The sequence below is a fragment of the Meles meles genome, chromosome 13, assembly GCF_922984935.1.
Source record: "Meles meles chromosome 13, mMelMel3.1 paternal haplotype, whole genome shotgun sequence".
Classification (NCBI taxonomy): domain Eukaryota; kingdom Metazoa; phylum Chordata; class Mammalia; order Carnivora; family Mustelidae; genus Meles; species Meles meles.
Window position 1 is genome coordinate 27,673,538 of NC_060078.1, and position 19,307 is coordinate 27,692,844.

Genomic DNA, 19,307 nt, shown 5'->3' on the forward strand with positions numbered 1-19,307 from the left:
AGACAGATTACAATTAGGCAGAGAGGCAGGCAGAGAGAGGAGGGGAAGCAGGCTCCCCGAGAGCAGAGAGCCCAATGCGGGGCTCGATGCGGGGCTCAATCCCAGGACCCTGGGATCACGACCTGAGCCGAAGGCAGAGGCTTTAACCCACTGAGCCACCCAGGTGCCCCTTTGTTAGTGTTTATAAACAGCTTTTTTTTTTTTTCTTGCTGATAAATATAAATCTTCAAAATTTCAGAAGGAAGTATCAGGAAAAAATAACTTGGCCTCATTTTGATAAAGGATATCAGCATACATGATTTGACATACAAATAAACACATTTTTTGCAACCTTTTCTCTCCAAAGTTTTCTTCATGACATCATTCTCATAAACACAGAACTGGGCCATTAATGCAACTAAAAATGCAGACAATCTTACAATGAAAGACCTTCCCATCTTTCTGTTTTCTGGTCAATAGCCCAATAGAGATCTTCATTCAACATGTGTGATAGTTCTCTCATATGGTTGGTTGGGCATAAGTAGCCCAGGTGAGAAAAATTTCCATATCTTTACTTTCCCCATTTATATCTCAACTCTTAGCAAGATTCTGGAATCTCTCAGAGTTGAATTTCTGCTGCCACCATGTCTACTCCTATTATCATTCTTTTGATGTTTTTTTTTCACCTTTCTGCTTTGCTGCCCATTTTCCTATTCTCCTCATCTCTTCTCCCATTGTGTCTTATGCTGCTCTAGTTAAAAATCTTCCATTGTAGATTGTAGATTTTGGTATATCATTCATACCAAAGGCAGTGCCTGATATTCAATAGATATTCCACAAATGAACCAGCAAAAATTCTACAAAAGCCTATAAATTTTGTCAAAATAATACATATTTTTAAAAAAGAAATTGACATCATGTCGTATCTTAAAATATACAGTTGATGAGGATAGATATAGATTCTGGTATATTTCTGAATAAATAAATTTGTGCTTAGGGGCACCTGGGCATCTCAGTTGGTTAAGTGTCCCACTCTTGATTTCAGCTCAGGTCATGATCTCAGGGTCTCGAGAGCCAGTCTTGCATTGGGCTCGTGCTGGGGTTGGGGCCTGCTTAAGATTCTCTCTCCCTCTCCTTCTCCTTCTGCCCCTTTCCCCCACTCTAAAAATAATAATGATGATAATAATAATAGTACTTAAATCAGCATTACTTTTATCTAGGTATTTTTAATTCTCCAACTTTATTAGTACTGACATTAAAGTTGATATATACTTAAGAAAGCATAATTTGGGGGCAAAGATGAATATGATGTATTTTTCTTATTTAAGGTGGAGTTATAATTTTTTATCTTTTTACTCACAATTTTTCAGCAGTGGGGGCGCCTGGGTGGCTCAGTGGGTTAAGTTTCCGCTTTCTGCTCAGATCGTGATCTCTGGGTCCTGGGATCGAGCCCCCATTGGGCTCTCTGCTTGGCAAGGAGCCTGTTCCCCCACCTCTCTCTGCCTGCTTCTCTGCCTACCTGTGATCTCTCTCTCTCTCTATCAAATAAATAAATAAAATCTTTATGATAATAATTTTTCAGCAATGATTAAAAGATAATCCTAAGTGATCACACAAGGTACAATTAAATATCTAGAAAGTTTTACCTAGAGCCTATCTCCTGTTCAGATGAGGAAAAAAAAAAATTAGATGTTCTCAAGTGTTACATAGACCATGAAATGTGGTAACTGTTTAGGTTCAGTCAGGATACTGCTTAGACAGAATTTACCTAAGGTGAGAAAAGGAAAAGAGGGCACAATTTATGAATAAAACATTAATAAATAATCTAAACTTCAAAATATCATAAAGAGAAAATTTTCATAACCCTAATAAATTTCAGTGGGTTTCTGGGCTAAGATGACAGATTGTCACATGTATATAATTTTTCTCCTTTTCCAAGTCCCACTAACACTACAGATGCATTTTTTTTTTCTTTTAAAGATCTAAACATTCTAGGATGGAAAGAACAGAACTGGACAAGAGACAATAGCAAGAACTATTAGGAAACTAGAAAGCAGATGCCAAGTGGTAAACAATATAGTCAGCCTGAGAAAGCCAGAGTCCAAGCCAGCAGCGGGAAAACTAATGACTAAATTGATCTAAACAGAAACGTTCATGTGTGACTGGAACTGGGGAGAAAAGGCTGTTTGGTCTCCTCACCTACTCCACACCAATGAACATCAGCTTCTCCCTTACCTCTAGAAAATTCTGGAGATTAATTCTCTGGAAAGGGCAAAACAGTCTTTCATTGATGGTCTTTAGACTTCTTTTGGGGTGGACTGTCTTTTACTGATGACAAGGGTATTGAGTGAATGTTTGAATACTTAATAGTAAATGGAAAGACTTCCAACCCTTTTACCCTTTTCCCCTCTGCCCCCAGAACAACTTACCTTCCAACAGGAGTTCAGAAGGTGTTTCCCTGGGAAACTAATCTTTACAAAGGGGAAACTTACTTTCTTCTAGTAAGTCTTAAGTCTGAGTCTAGAAAGTATCTAATTCTTAAGAAAAGGGATGCTGAATTTTAGAAGATTCCATAGGCTTATTGTAATAATCCAACATACATTGTATGACTATGTGGATGGTCCTTCACAAAGGAAAAGTCATGTTTAAAAAAATAACCATGATTTTTTTCTGCTTTTCTGACCTTCCCACTTGGAAATGTAGGCATCACAGAGAAGCAGAGATGCTTCACTCCATTTGCACCTGTTCACAGACATCCAGAGTATAACCTCCACGTCTCCAGTAAAGGCTAGAAGAAGTATTAAATGGTCAGTATGCTGACGGGCTTGTGCCATGGCTCAGAAATGGCTATATCAGGTTTTAAAGGAGTATTTTTTTTACCATTTCCTGGTACAGTACTTTCTAGCAATTTACCGAGTTTCTATTAGCCTTTACCAGAATTTCTAAAGCCTTTCTAATTAAATGGGTCTCCCAATGGTGGTTAGACCCCCATGGATTGTGTCTTTGCTAGTGCCATCCAAAAGTGCTGTCATTCTTCCTACATATATTAGATTTCTTTTCCTTCTGTCATGTTACCATCATGATTCCAATTCTTGAATAGTTCCTCATTTCCTACTTCTTAAAACAACAACAACAACAACAATCACAACCACCACCACAACAAAAACCCCTGTCCATTTTCTAAGGCTTTTTTATAAGCTGCCACTTTCTTCATGCTCATCTTAACATCATGTTGGGCTTATATAGTTTTGTTAGAGCTCCCAAATGGATCTGACTCATCCTCACCTTCTAGCCTCCACCTTCATGTGTTTTCTCACTTATATAATCTCCTTCCACAATCTAATCCCCGTGTTTCATTCAATTCTAATATAAATTTCACCTGTTCATACTTTCTCTGCTTACACTATTCCCCAATGATAACCTTGTCTTCTGAAATCCTAATGATTTACAGCTAGAAGAATACAATTCATCACACAATTGTTATTTCCAGTTGGTCTGTTTGTTTTCCCTATGAGGAAAGGACTGGGTCTTGTTCTGTGTTTAGAACTTTGGTAAAGACTTGCAAAACAGTGAGTAGGTACACAGATTATGAAGTTGGATTGACTTCAAAATCAATTTCATTTGTGTATCCTTGAGCAACCCATCTGGTCTCTATGAGTCTCAATTTCTTTAATAATAAAATGGAGAATGTAATAATCAAGCTGTACTGAAGATAAAAACGAGAAAACATACATATTTATCATAGTGAAGTACACAGTAAGCATTCATCAATGTTTACCATTATTATGGCTCTAGCTGATAGTAAAATAGTAGTTGAGGAAAATTAGAATATTTAGTGACACTTCAGAAAAGATAACGTATATTTTTTATAATTATTTTTAAAAATATATAACCATTTAAACTCTGTGTGGGAGACAAAGAGTGTACTATTCTACCAAATATTGACTGCTTATTGGTAAACACTGCCAGTTACGACCCCCATCCTTACATGTTCTCTTATAAAGAAGCTAAAGCAACTGCAGTGAAAGAAATGTAACATGGGTGGAACTAAGGAATAACTTATGTATAAAACTGCTAAATTTGGGGCGCCTGGGTGGCTCAGTGGATTAAGCCTCTGCCTTTAGCTCAGGTCATGGTCTCAGGGTCCTGGGATGGAGCCCCACATCCCAGATCTTTGCTCAGCAGGGAGCCTGCTTCTCCCTCTCCCTCTGCCTGCCTCTCTGCCTACTTGTAATCTCTCTCTCTCTCTCTCCCTCCGTCAAATAAATAAAATCTTTAAAACTGCTAAATTTAAGTTTCGGAAAAACATTGTAGTGTCTGAAAAAAACCTCTTAAAACAGAACTGGGAGTTAAAAAAAGAGTGAAAAACAAGGTTGTATCCATTTAAAAACAATTGGAGATAGATCACAGTCTGTATGAACTGAAATTAAACTGAATCTGGATTCAATTCAAGCGCAAAAGATGATCAGAGTCCAACATTCGATTTTGCTCCTCTTCCTTTACTGCAGTTTGAACACATATTATTCCTGTTCTGTGGATGCCTTTGGCAGTGACACCTACAGATTGTGAGAACGTTGGGTTGTCTAGCTTTTGCAAAACATGAAATGTGTCTATTTCCCAATGAGTTACCACACTGTGGAGTTGTGAATCCTTTTCTAACACCCCAGCTACAGATTACGAAATCCTCAAAGTCACTGAACATCCTTTCTAAAGACATATTCAGCATTCTTTTCTAAGTTGATTCTAAATATGTAGCTTTGGGAGGGTAATAGAGGCTGAGCAGGAGAAACTGCACTGAAATCTGTGTTTTCATCACTTGTTGGCGACAGGTCCTTACCTTTCCACTTTTTGTTCTATTTTTTACCTCATTCCCCTCCATTCCCAGTCTGGGCCCAGTCAGTTGTTCCAATATGTCTTTTCTAATAGTTTCAATTCTCTCATTCCCTTGAATCCTGCTGCAAACTCCTTTCCATCCTAGGAATTCTGATAAATCAAATTTTCTAGTTTTCTCAGAACATGTGAAAGGAAAATCTATTCACTCTGTTCGTAATGAATATTTTAGGTTTCAAACCGGGTGATGAACCATAAGTGAGTTAATGAATGATCGTCTTAGTTGACGACTTTTTATAATCCAGATCTCTTTCTGTGTCTTTATCCAAGCTCTCATTCTACATTTGCCTTTTTATGCTTTCTCATATCGCAAAGTTGACATTGCCCCATAAATAGAAGTCATTAGGCATTTACTTCATCAAATTTCCTCTCTTTATTCATACATTTCCTTTTTCTGTTATTTTTTTTAGCTTTATTTTCATTTTTTAAAGTATCAGTTTTACCACAGTTAACATACACTATTATAGGGGCACCTGGGTGGCTCAGTAGCTTAAGAATCTCACTCATGGGATCTTCTTGTCCCTCTCCCTCCCTTTCCTCTCCTCTCCCAACTCAAGTGCACCTTCTCTTGGGTGCATACCTTCTCCCTCTCTCTCTCTTTCTCATAAAATTTATATATATATAATTTATATATATATGTGTATATATACATATATATGTGTATATATATATACACACACACATATAGATATATTAAAAAACATAATGTTATATTAGTTTCAAGAAAATACAGTAATTCAACATTTCCATACATTAATTAGGGCTTATCACATTTCCTTCTCTTTTAGATAGAGTTTTCCTCCTCCTTTCCATGGTTCCTTGAAAAAAGATTCCTATAGGCCTCTATGTAAAAATGATAGAGGCACCTGGGTAGCTCAGTCAGTTGAACGTCTGACTCTTGATTTCGGCTTAGGTCATGATCTCAGGATCATGAGATTGAGCCACACTTTGGGCTCCACACTCAGTGCAGAGTCTGCCTGTCCCTCTACCTCTGCTCCTCCCCCCAACCCAAATAAATAAAATCTTCAAAAATAAATAAATAAATAAATATGATAGATTTATTTTTATATCTGTACTTATGGTATTGTTGTACTTAACTTTTTTTTTTAACTACTAAGCTTCCTACAGCTACATATTACAAATACTGATGTATCTATTATGACTCTAATGTGTTTATAGTTTTTATTTGCACTCCCCATTTTATTTTCTAATTTCATTCTCACTTTCTGACTTCTAACATCACTACATTACTTGCATCTACTGATATGTGAATTTTGTTTCAGAACTTCCTCAGAAATTAAAAAAGACATTATATGCATTCTTTAGGTAGCAAAGTATAATGTTAATTATATTAATGTTAATGTTCTCAGTTCACCCTGCATCTAAAAATAGTCCATTTAACACTGATCTCCAGCAATTACATGGTCCCTGTGCAAGGGGTCACTTCAAATAGTCTTTTCTATTGTCATTGTTGTTTTTCTGCTAAAGCTTATTTGAATAAACCAACAGATTTTCTGATTTCTTTGTTCATCATTGTTCTTTGAATCTTCATTTTTTACTTTTGAGGTAGCATTTCTGAATATGTAATTTGAAATCCATCAGTTAAATAAGTCATATACTTGGGGTCCCTATTTCTTAAACATGACCTTGATTAACTCAGACTCTTGTTGATTTTTCAAACTGGTCCATGGAATTATTTCTAGTTTCCTTTTTAGAGGCACAGCTCTTGGCTTTTGCAAGGATCTCACTTGCAGCTTCCCTGACTATATGTTTCCTCTTAATCTCACATGGGTATTAAAAATTTAAATCTTTAGTGTCCAACACTTAAGATCTATTTAAGGGTTAAGGAAAAAATGAAAAGTGTGGATTTCCCTGTCAGAATGACTAAAATGAAAAACACAAGAAACAACAAGTGTTTAAGCAAGGTGGTAAAGAAAAAGGAAGCCTCCTCATGGACCACTGCTAGGAATGCAAGCTGGTATACCCACTGTGGAAAACAGTATGGAGGTTCCTCAAAAAATTAAAAATAGAGAGGCACCTGGGTGGATCAGTCAGTCAAGTCAGTGTCCATCTCTGGGTTTTGCCTCAGGTCATGAAGTCATGAATCCTGGGATTGAGCCAGGCAACAGGCTCTTCTTCACTCAGTGGGGAGTTTGAGGATTCTCTCCCTCTGCCCATCCCCCCACTCTCTCTCTCTCTCTCTCTCTCTCTCTCTCAAATAAATAAGTCCTAAAAAAAAAATTAAAAATAGGATTGCCATATGATCCAGTAATTTCACTATTGAGTATTTACCCAAAGAGAACAAAAACATTAATTGGAAAAGATAATATGCACCACTATGTTTACTGTAGCATTACTTAAAATAGCTAGATAAGGAGGCAACCCACATCTGTCCACAGATGAATGGATAAAAAAGATGTGGTATATATACACATACGTACATGACAGAATATTACTCTGCCATAAAAAAATAAAATCTGTGCTACAACAAAATGGATGAACTTAGAGGGCATAATGCTAAGTGAAATAAGTCAGTCAGAGAACGACTAATAGCACATGATTTCATGCATATGTGGAATTTAATAGACAAAACAAATGAATCAAGTAAAAAAGGAGGCAAACCAAAACACGGACTCTTAAATATAGAAAATAAGCTATAAAGAATTCCCAGAGGGGGGATGGGTGGGGGAATGGATAAAATAGGTAAAGAGGATTAAGAATGCACTTATTGCACTGAGTTATGTACGGAATTGCTGAATCATTTTATTGTACACCTAAAACTAATATAGCACTGTATGTTAATTATACTTTAAAAAAATAAATTAAAAAAATGGAAAAGTGCATTTCAAGAGCTTAAACTTGTGTTTACTCCATTGTTGATGTTTGGGTTTTTGTTTGTTTATTCTTGGTTTCTGAATTCAAGTGCAATTTCTTTTTTTTTCTTTTTATTAATTAACTCAAATTATTTTTTAAATTTCCTAATTCATTCAACCAGTATGTATTATATATTGTTATACATATTGTCATATATATCATATATTATACATTGTCATACATACATATATGTACACATACTATAGCATATATAACTATATATAACTATTTTGTATATATATATATGGTTTAGGCTGTTATAAGTTCTGGGTATAAAACAATAAAGTCAAATTTCATACTTTCATACATTTTATAGTCTATTAGGGATAAAGAGGAAGGGAATATATAAATAAACAGCCTAGATAATCCAGGATGTGGTAACTGCTAAAAAGAAAGCTTATAGGATCTTGTAATATGGAGAGACAGGTTGGGAAGAAGGATACATTGGATGGTCAAGAAGGTGTCTATGATGGAACATTCCAGCTAAGATAAGAAAGAAGAGTCATTTAAAATCATGAAGGCTTACCCTTATATCTGTTTTTGCTTGTTTGTTGTTTGTTTGTTTCTTTCTTTCTTTCCCTTTTTCTCAGTGTTTATGCTCAACCACTTCATTTTTTGGTTATAGCTTTTTATTCCCCTTCTACAATTTCTTTCTATCTCTTCACATTTCCTCTCTCCCTTGAGATACTTTAAAGTATTGTCTTGATTGTGCTTCCTTTAAGATAATATGTTATCTTTATTTTCTTTTAATTTCTTAAAATATTTTATTTATTTGATAGAGAGAGAGACAGAGAGAGAGGGAACACAAGCAGGGGAATGGAAGAGGGAGAAGAAAGCTTCCCACTGAGCAGAGAGCCTGATGCAGGACTCGATCCCAGTACCCTGGGATCATGACCTGAGTGAAGGCAGACACTTAATTACTGAGCCACCCAGGCACCCCTATGTTATTTTTATTTTATCACCTAGTCTCTCATGACCTCTTTTAACAACTGTTTTCTTCTCTCACCATTTAGCGAAGCTACTCAAAGTACCCACAAATGGAGAACTGAAAAAATTACACTATCTTTTCAATCTTCATTTTTGTAAAGATTTTATTTATTTGAGAGAGGGAAAGAGAGCACAATGGGTGGGAGGGGCAGAGGGAGGAGCAGCCTGAGAAGAAGACTACCTCTGAGCAAGGAGCCCCACCTCATGGGGGCTGATGCCATGACTCTGGGATAATGACTTGAACCAAAAGTAGATACTTAACTGCCTGAGCCACCCAGATGCCCCTTCAATCTTCATTTTAACTAAAATTTCTTCAAGTAAGACAACTCATTGATCACTCATTGACACTCCCTGAACTATGGCCCAGAATCTTTCTCATGTTACAAATGTTCTTAAAATCACTTGAGTGATCTGTTTTTATGGAATTCTATTTCCTCTGCCCACTTCTTGGAATTTTGCTACTTGCGACTTTGTCCTTGTTTATCCTTCTACTTCTACATTCTGTCTATGAATATATTTATATACACTCTAAATATTTATACTACAGAATTCAGATTTCTCATTGCCCTACTTATCAACTGATATTAAAACAACTCAGTTTATATTTTTTTTTCCAGTGCTCGCTTCAGCAGCACATATACTAAAATTATATTTTTTTCCATAATGTGTTGTTTTCCATAGAAATCTGTGGACACTTTAAACCATTTCTAAACTCTACTTCAACTTTTTACAGGAAATGTTTCTTTCATGAATGTTTCCTATCTAGGTTAATTGTATCAATGCCATAATAAAATATTATTTATTAATCCTTATTTTCAAAATCAACTATAACATAAGCATGGGGGATTTAATTACTGAGAAGAAAGTTAATATGACCTATCTAAACAATGTAAAAGAAGATGCAGTGGAGTGAAGCTGGGTTATGAATGAGATATGGAGCGGGGCAGTAAGAGGGGGAAGAGTGAAAGTGGGAATCTCTTCATCTCTTCATGGGGGAGCTGGAAGTTGAGATATAACTAACACATAAGAACAAAAAACCAGTTATGAATAAAGTAATATTATCAAGGACTATAAATATAAACAATGAAAATCTACAAATTCATCAAACTAAGGAAAGGATGAGGGAAAAGTCAGTAAATTATAACTTAGAAAAGAAAGTATATTGCTTAAAGGTATGGAGATAATCACAAGAAATGAAATCATACAAGGTTAAAAGTACCTGCCTTTTCTTTGTGGAGGTAAGGATTGTTTTTCATAAATTGTTATAATTTAATTGGTTTCACTTTGCTCTCTCTTCTCCCTCATACACACACACACACACACACACACACACAGTGGATATTATTTATAATATGCATAATATATTTTTTGTATATGAGGAAAATACATGTATGTTTAGTATTGTTTCTGTCAAATGCCTAGGTATATGGTAATACTTTTCAATACATACAATTAGGTTTAGTCTTACCTATGAAAATATTTTCGGGCTGCCTGGGTGGCTCAGTTGGTTAAGAGACTACCTTTGGCTAAGGTCATGATTCTGGAGTCCCAGGATTGAGTCCCGCATGGGGCTCCCTGCTCAGTAGGGAGTCTGCTTTTCCCTCTGACCCTTTCCCTTTCATGTTCTCTCTCTCATTCTCTCTCTCTCAAATGAATAAATAAAATCTTAAAAAATATTTTTCATTTATACTTTTAAATACTAGTTGTTTTATATTTCTTAAATTATTCTTAAAAGGGTCCAAAGATAAGTATACTGGAGCTTCTTTGCCTCCTCTTTATTTCAAGATCATTTTTCTTCTTTTCTTCTTTCTTTATTTTTATCTCATCACTGTCTCTTTGTTAATCTCCTGCTTGATTTTAATGACACTTATGGAATTTTTATTTGAATCTATTTTCCTCTGGATACTTCATAATTTGTCATTTTTTATTTTTTTTTATTTTTTAATTTCGATGAACTTGTTACATTCCTCAATCCCTTTTTTTGTATTTTTCATTCCTCTTAGTTTCTGATTTTGAATCCAGATTTTAAATATATATCTCCAACTTTTTATTTTTTGAATATAGTTGACAAAATTAGCTTTAGGTATATAACATAGTAACTCAACTTCTCTATACATTTCTCTATGCTAACTTAGCTATCATCCATTACCATTCAACACTATTACAATACCATTGACTATATTTCCTATGCTATGCCTTTCATTCCCATGACTTATTCATTCCATAACTGAAGCTTGTATCTCCTACTCCCTTTCGCCCATTTTGCCCATCTCTCCACTCCCTTTCCTCCAGCAACCAACAACTTGTTTTCTAGATTTACAAGTCTGATTTTGTTTTTTGTTTATTTTGGTTTTTAGATTCCACATATGAGTAAAATCATATGGTATGTGTCTTTCTCAACCTATTTTACATAGCATAAATACCACCTAGGTCCATCTATATTGTTGAAAATGGCAAGTTCTTTTTTTTTTTTTTTTAACAGTTGTATAATCTTCCATTGTGTATATATACCACATCTTATCCATTCATCTATACAGGGACACTTGGGTTGCCTCCTATCTTGGCTATTGTAAATAATTCTGTAGTAAACATTGGGGTCCATATATCTTTTTGAATTAGTGTTTTCATATTCTTTGGGTAAAACACCAGTAGTGAAATTATTGGATCATGTGGTATTTTTGAAATTTATTTCAATTTGATGTATTGCATTACAGTTTTATTTTTCTGTTTTGTATTTGTTTTTAGACATAAGGGTCTCATTAGATGAATTGTCTTGATTAACCTCTTTTTTCTTCCAGCTCTATAGAGGCATAATTGAAAAATACAACTGTAATATACTTAAAGTATACAGGGTGGGGATTTGATATATGTTTACGTAGTGAAATGATTACCACAACCAAGTTAATTAATACATCCATCAGTTTACATAGTTACCTTTTTTGTGTTTGCTTGAAAACGTTTGAGATTTACTCTCAGCCAATTTCAAGTATACAATACAGTATCATTAACAACAATCACCACACTGTATATTAAATACTCAAAGCTTATTCATCTTATAACTGAAAGTGTGTGCTCTTTTACAACATCTCCCCATTTCTTCTATCCCTCATTTTCCACCATTCTACTCTGTTTCTATGATTTTGATTTCTTTTTAAGATTCCACATAAAAAATATTTCACCACATATATATAATATATAAATATATATTTATATATAGTGATATATAATGCTATATATATATATATATATATATAATATTTTCTTTACTCATTCTTCTTTTGAGGGACACCAACATTGTTTCCATACCTTGGCTATTGTGAATAATGTTGCAATAAACATTCATCACCATACCCTCCCTATAACAAATGTGTCTTAAAAGTTTGTCCAATTTTATAAATCTGAAAGTTAGTTTATTTTAAATTATTTTAGGTTAAATAATATTCACAGATTTATGGGTCATATTTTTATGGGGAGAAATTTGTGAATTATCTGCTTATGTCTTTTGTCCATTCTAGGACATTTGTTTTTTTTATCTTCATAATGTCTTTAAGTATTCTTTATATATAAATGGCATCATGTTTTTGTTATTTTTTGTTACAAATGTTTACCCAATTATCCATTTATATTTTGATATTATTTAGAACATTTTATTGATCTCCAGAATTTTTTATGTAGTTAAATTTAATAAACCTTTTTTGGAAATTCTTCCTTTTTAGCTAGAGCTTAGAAAGTCTTTCTCAATCTTTTTTTAATTTTAAATATTTATTTATTTATTTATTTGACAGACAGAGATCACAAATAGGCAGAGAGGCAGGCAGAGAGAGGGGAGAAAACAGGCTCCCCGCGAAGCAGAGAGCCTGATGCAGGGCTTGATCCCAGGATCCTGGGATCATGACCTGAGCAGAAGGCAGAGGCTTTAACCTACTGAGCCACCCAGGTGCCCTGCCTTTCTCAATCTTAATATCAGTAAAAGATTTGTGTACATTTTTCCATTTGTTGTGATTTTAAACTTACATTTATTACTCGATCTAAAATTTATATTTGTGATAATGTATGGTGATATAAATGAATGTTTTTCTAAGTCTACCAGGTCTGCTTCAGAGTATTCTTCTGCTCTGTGGCTTTTAAAATGACACCAACACTAAATTACCTTAATTATTGTAGTTTTGTATGTTTTAGTAACTGGTAGGGCAAGAACTATATTATTTTACTGTTCTTTGGCTAGCTCTATAAAATAACATTTTGAAGCTATAATAAACATTTTATTGCTTTTGGAATTTACACGTAATGTATGATTCTTTCATGTATATCATTAAGTCATTGTGATTTAAATATATATTTGGTTGATGTCTCAGTAGCAAAAGATAGCATGAATCTTGATGACACACAAATCATTACAACTAAAGTTATGTAGCTATGGAAATCAAATACTCAGATAGCTTCACTGAAATCAGTTTGATTTACCAATTTCTTTGTAAAATAATATGCTATTATGAAACGCAGAAAAGATTCCTAAGATGACAGGGTATAAAGGAGATTTCCAAAATAATTTTTGGCCATTTATGAGAAACTTTCCCATATTTATTTACCAAAACCTCTAGAACTACACACCTACAGCTTTCTAATTCTATATTATTTCTGTTTCTCCCACCATTTAGTTTTTAGCACCTGCCTCTTAGAGAAACTTAGGTTTCACTACTGTGACAAATGTTTCTACCAATTATAAATGTTACGCATCATTTTCCACATAATTACCTTGTGAAGTCTGTCATCTCCATCATAATCATACACATCTTCTTGGCCAGAACAATGATATCATTGCTGGTATCATCCCAAATCTCAATCTCAGCATCCAGTTTACTCTTTACTTTCTTGAAATCAGCAACTTGCTCAGCAATCTTTTCCTTTTCTGCCTCAGGCAATTGAGTCATCTTAGCCTAAAACATGTGATAAGTAGATTTATAATCATTCCACTATGCCAAAAAAGCATTTTAGGAACAAGTGGTCATCATAGGATATTCTTAAACTTGTTCATTGAGAAACAGAGACATGTCATAATTTTTTTAAAAATCATAAATCAAACTTTCTAGGCTTAATTTTTCCTATGAAAAAATCTATTAAACAATAAATGTTTGCTCTAGAACTACAATGTTAAATTTGAGAATAACAATGTATAATTCAGTATCTGACATATTTAATTCTCCTTAATATAAATGTGAGACTTCTCAAATTTCTAATGCAATATAATTTTAAATTAATTCAGGCTTAATATATTAGAAAAGCATATATCTTATTTAATTGTACCAGTAATATTTTTCAAAAGGTAGAAGTATAAAAAACTATCTGGAAATATCTACTGGCATTATAATGTCTGTTTATACATGTATGTATATACATTCAGACAGATCCTTACACAAACACTGAATATATATTGGGTAAACAATAACAGTATACATTTATAAATCATATGTATTAGATAAGCACATGTTTAAAATCATAAGGATGTATATGGGTATTTTGTACATATAAATACATTGAAGTGTGTATGTGTATACAAACTATTTGAGGGAAGAGTAAAAATGTTATGGGCAGGGTTTATTAAGGCAGCTTCACTAATTAGCATCCCGAGTTTTGAGGTTCTCTTCTCCCATGCCCAGCTAAGTTGCTGGGTTGGCTTAGTATTATTCTTTGGATTTGTCGAATTTTTAACAGCATGTAACTTGCATTTTCCACTTGCAATCTGAAATGTGGGAAGGGTAGAAAACCATCTAAACCATCATATTTGCAGCACCTGGGACCTATAATTTTTTGTCAAATGAAGAATCTTGAAGTAAAAGTGATTTGGTAGTATCAAGGCCACAAAATTTTAGGCAACAGCCTGTGCAATCATATTCTCAAAAAAAAATCTATATACATTCTAATAGAATGAGTACATGGGCCTTAGAGGGGGTAGGTAAAATGATAAATCACTTAAGTAAATTTTACTTATTATTCACACCGGATATGTGTTACCTACAATGCCTATATACTTTCAGATGCTAGTCTCTAGGACATCCATATTATTAGCAAATAAGGAAAATCACCTCAAAAAGCTTTGAAATATTCTGGACACTAGACTCAAAGTAGTTGAAATACACTTTATGTAATCAATAGTGTACAAGAGTGAAAACGCTTAAATATATGAATGAAGGAATTATGATCAGTGGAAAATCCAAAAAAATTTGAAAATTAAAGAACCAATATCAAGTGTCGGTCATTTATTGTCTATTTACTGTAAGACTAACTCAGGGCCTAAAATAACTTGGTGTTTGTGAAATCTCAGCATAAATTATCCATGCTTCAGTTTTAACCTAGTAATGAAAATAAACAATGAAGCTTTCCAAATCAAAACTTCCTTTAAATTTCTCAGCATAATGTTTGACACATAGCGAATGTTCAATAATGAAAACTATTTCCCATTCAGTGAAAAAATTACAAAATATATTCCCATATCTAGTACTTAACATTTTTCATTTTTTGCATTATTTTATTTGAAGAATTAAATTAAGCTATGAGAATGGGCTTTTAACTGATGAGCTATACACGTGTCTCTTCCTTAGAATCTGAATCATTTGTAGTTTCCTTTCTCAGGCAATGTGGTCTACTAAAAGAAAAGCAACTGTTACTACTGCTGGCATATAGCAAGGCACATCAGTGAAGACAGAGCTCACTTATGTTTGAAATCAACAGTATGCAAACACATTAAGTAAACTGCAAGCTACTAACCCATTAAAGCAGCTCAAAAATTGACATGAATTTTCTCCATCTTGACTACTGGTCATTACATTCTCTCCATTTTCATTAAAAAAAAATGTTTAAGCTTTTCAATAATAGATGTAGGTAGATTCAACAGGGACCCCTTTTTATGGTCTTTGTCTCAGAGGTAATAAATCCATGAATTGCGATCTAATAAATAATTTGGAAGTATACAGTGGAATATCATGGAAAATTATTTACCATCCTCATTAAAAAAAATAAAAAGGCAATTCAAGAGGTGTGGTTAAGCGTATTTTAATTTCTGTTCCTTAGAATCCTACTGATTTCCAATATGACCTTAAGGAAGTCCCTTAACCTTCCTGTCTAAGTTTCTCCAGACATGAAATGACAGTAATTGCAGCTGCTACCCACCTGCCATGCAGGGACCAGAGTAGATTATTGGATAGCACTGAGGCTGACCCTGTCACGCACAGGAGTCTCATCCGTTGCACTTGATTTCCTTAATAACATCTCAACTCACATGGTGAATTATAATCACCAGATGTTTACTTCTGACAGGATAAGGACCAAAAGTTGGGCGATAGTTTATAAAATTGCAAGTTCTAGTAAATACTCACTCTCCCATAGGAGGGACAACAACATCAAAAAACCATTAATGACTGACAACTTTCCTGAAGATTTTTAGTGCTTCTGTGAATGATTTATTCTATTACTCAATTTAAATCAAAATAAGACTTAGTAGAACACTTCCTATTCAGAAATTCTGAACAAAAGTTCTTTATTGGTTAATTGCATGCAGGATAAGGAAAGAAACAAAGCTTAACACAAATCAGGTAAGTGGAATTTCTGATGTTATTGCTGGCTGGCAATATGTCTCAGCTTCTGCACAAATCTATAGAGTAGAACTGTGATATAAGTAGCTATCAAAGGTTTTTGGAATCACTGCCATCCAGTGAGATTGTATTTTGTGTCAACTGACTTTTGGAATTTTCTGCCAAGACAAAAATAGCTAACACTTAGATATGCCAGACACTCTTCCAGGCACCTTACATATATTTAACTTCACTCTCCATCACAGCCCTATGAGGTAACTACACTATTATCCTAATTTTAGTATATCATGAAACAGAGTGTGCTGAAGGTTAAGTTATGAACTCAAGATCATAGTGTTAGTAAATGGTAGAGCCAGTATGGAAACTTAGAAATTATGGCTCTAGCGTTCTTGTCCTTTTACGACGCCAACAAACATGAGCAACATTGCCCACAATATAACAAAATATTCCCATTCAACTCGATGTTATTTCTTTCACCTTCTTTTGAATCGATTATTCTCCAAAGTCTAGTCACATGTATTCTAGAATCTGTTTCTTATCAGTAAACTAGAGACAACGATATTCACCTCACAGGTTGTCTTAGAGATCAAACGAATGAGTGTATATGAAGCACTTTTTATTCTTCTTAGTTGCTTTTAAATGCCCACTGTTAACTGACATTAACAGATTCAGTTCTTCACTCTCTACAGTGATCCTCAGAATTCTATTTCTAATGCTATCTTCCTTTTTAAAAAAAATTGTATTTTTCCATTACCACATTAAGTATTTTCAAGTATCTATATTTCCCCATATCTATAGCTATATCTATATCTACACACACATGCTTATATATGATATGACAATATATAACTTATAATTTCAGCTCTAAAGCAGGGGTTAGCAGAATTTTTCTGTAAAAGGCAAGACAGTAAATAATGTATGATTTTTAGGCCTTACCGTCGCACTCTCTGGCAAGACTCATTCTGCTGCTTTTGTAATAATGCAAGAGCAGCCTTACACCATGCAAACCAATGAGTTGTGGCTGTATCCCCCCAAAATTTACATGGCCATTGAAACTTCAGTTTCATATAATGCTCATGTGTCCTAAATATTATTCTGATTACATCTATTCTGATTTTTTTTCAACCACTTAACAATGTAAAAACCATTCCTAGCTCACGGGTTATACAAAAATAGTTGACTGGTCAGATTTGACTGTAGTTTGCCAACATTTTCCCAATCCTTTATCCTCTTGATTTCTGTGTTTCTCCGTAGTACTGCCTGCCACCCAGTCTTGCATCCCTTTTAAAAATATTTTCCCTTTCTTTATGTATCCCATTCTGTCTGGCAGACAGAAAGTTGGTCCATTTCATCTCCAGTACTTTTATCACAACCATGTCCTAGTCTGTTTCCCAGGTCAATTTTGTCTTTCATTTTCAATCCTTTTGTCTTGTTATCACTTGATCCAATCTATCTGATTTTCATAGAATTGTGTAAGTCTTCAGCTAAAGACAAGAGCTTCTGAGTCTCCTTACTGAATAAAGAATATTAATTCCTCAAATACCATCCTTTAATTTCTTTAACTAAAGTAGAAAATTTATATAGAAAATGCCCAGATCATAAAAGTACACCTGAAACTATTTTCATAAACTGAATGCATCCTTGTACCTAGCACCCAAATAAAAAACAAACAAACAAAACAAAACAAAGGTTTGCCAGCATTCCTGAAAGCCTCCTTGGGACCTATTCTAGTCACTATCTCCCAAGAATCATCACTCTCTTGATTTCAAAAACGATAGATTTTCCTGTTTCCGAATCTTAAAAAGATGAAATGATGGTGTATGTGATCTTGTACTTGGCTTTTTACGTCCAACATTTATATATTTGAAATACACATATAGTGTTGCATGGTGTTATGCTTATTCTCCTTGCTCTGCACACACAGAATTCCACGGTGCAAATGTATATCGTCTACTGATGTGCTTCTATTAATAATCTTTTGGGAAGTATTCCATTTCTGGCTGTTAGGAATAGTGAATATTCTCTTATTTTTCTTTTGGTGGACATAGTCATGTACTTTTCTTGAGTATATATCTAGGTAAAATTACTGGGCCTCAGAGATCACCAAAAACTTTGCCCCTAATCACTTTTCAATGCCATTTTATCTTCCTTTCATGCACTGCACCCTCAAGCTAAACAATTTGCTGTTGCAGGAATATATTGAGATATTACCCATTAATGATTTTGCTGATCTTTCCTTCCCCATCTTTGTTGGTCTAAACTTAATTCTATTTTCAAGCCAAATGTATGTAGTCCACCTCTTTTCTCCTCCAGCTCTATATAGTTATTCTTTTAAAAATCAGAACGTGTGTGTTATCAGTTCTCCCTTCAAGATATTCATATTATTCTCTCTTATGGTCTAATTATTTGTAAATATGTAGATTTTATCTCACTCACTAGAAGAAAGGTCTTTGAAAGCAGAATGACCTTTCAGAATAAGAGTGGTCTCTCTCTTCCTCATATACATACATACGTATATGTTTATTTGTATTTTATTGGTCTCCTTCCCCTTAGGATGTAAGTTTCCTGAAAGTGGGACATGTATATGATAAATGTTTATAGTTGTTAATAGAAATAGGAGGTAAAGAATAGGATTGTGAAATTAAAATTTTATAGCATCGATCTTACATTTACTTAGCCATCTACATCTATATACTTTTCAAGCTTCTCTCTCTCCAAGGTAGAAATTAATTTCTTGTCTACATTTTTTCTTGTCCACTCTCAAACTTGGGTCCTCATTATTTTTCTACCACTGTATTAACAGCACAATTGATCTTACCTTCTTTCCATCTGCTTTTTATTTCATTATGTTCATTACTACTACTTAAAATATTAATATGCTTACATTATTATTTTTTAATTTTTTAAATTTTTTATTTATTTGACAGAGAGAAATCACAACTAGGCAGAGAGGCAGGCAGAGAGAGAGGAGGAAGCAGGCTCCCCGCG

At 34.0% G+C, this 19,307-nt stretch overlaps 1 protein-coding gene across 1 annotated transcript in view; it reads right to left on the reverse strand.

The window, feature by feature from the left end:
• Window positions 1-19,307, reverse strand: part of CTNNA3 (catenin alpha 3) — a 1,394,003-nt gene that overhangs the window by 120,579 nt on the left and 1,254,117 nt on the right. The window contains exon 13 of the mRNA XM_046026581.1: window positions 13,486-13,667. Coding sequence (XP_045882537.1) covers window positions 13,486-13,667 — 182 coding nt within the window. The remainder of the gene's footprint in view (window positions 1-13,485; window positions 13,668-19,307) is intronic.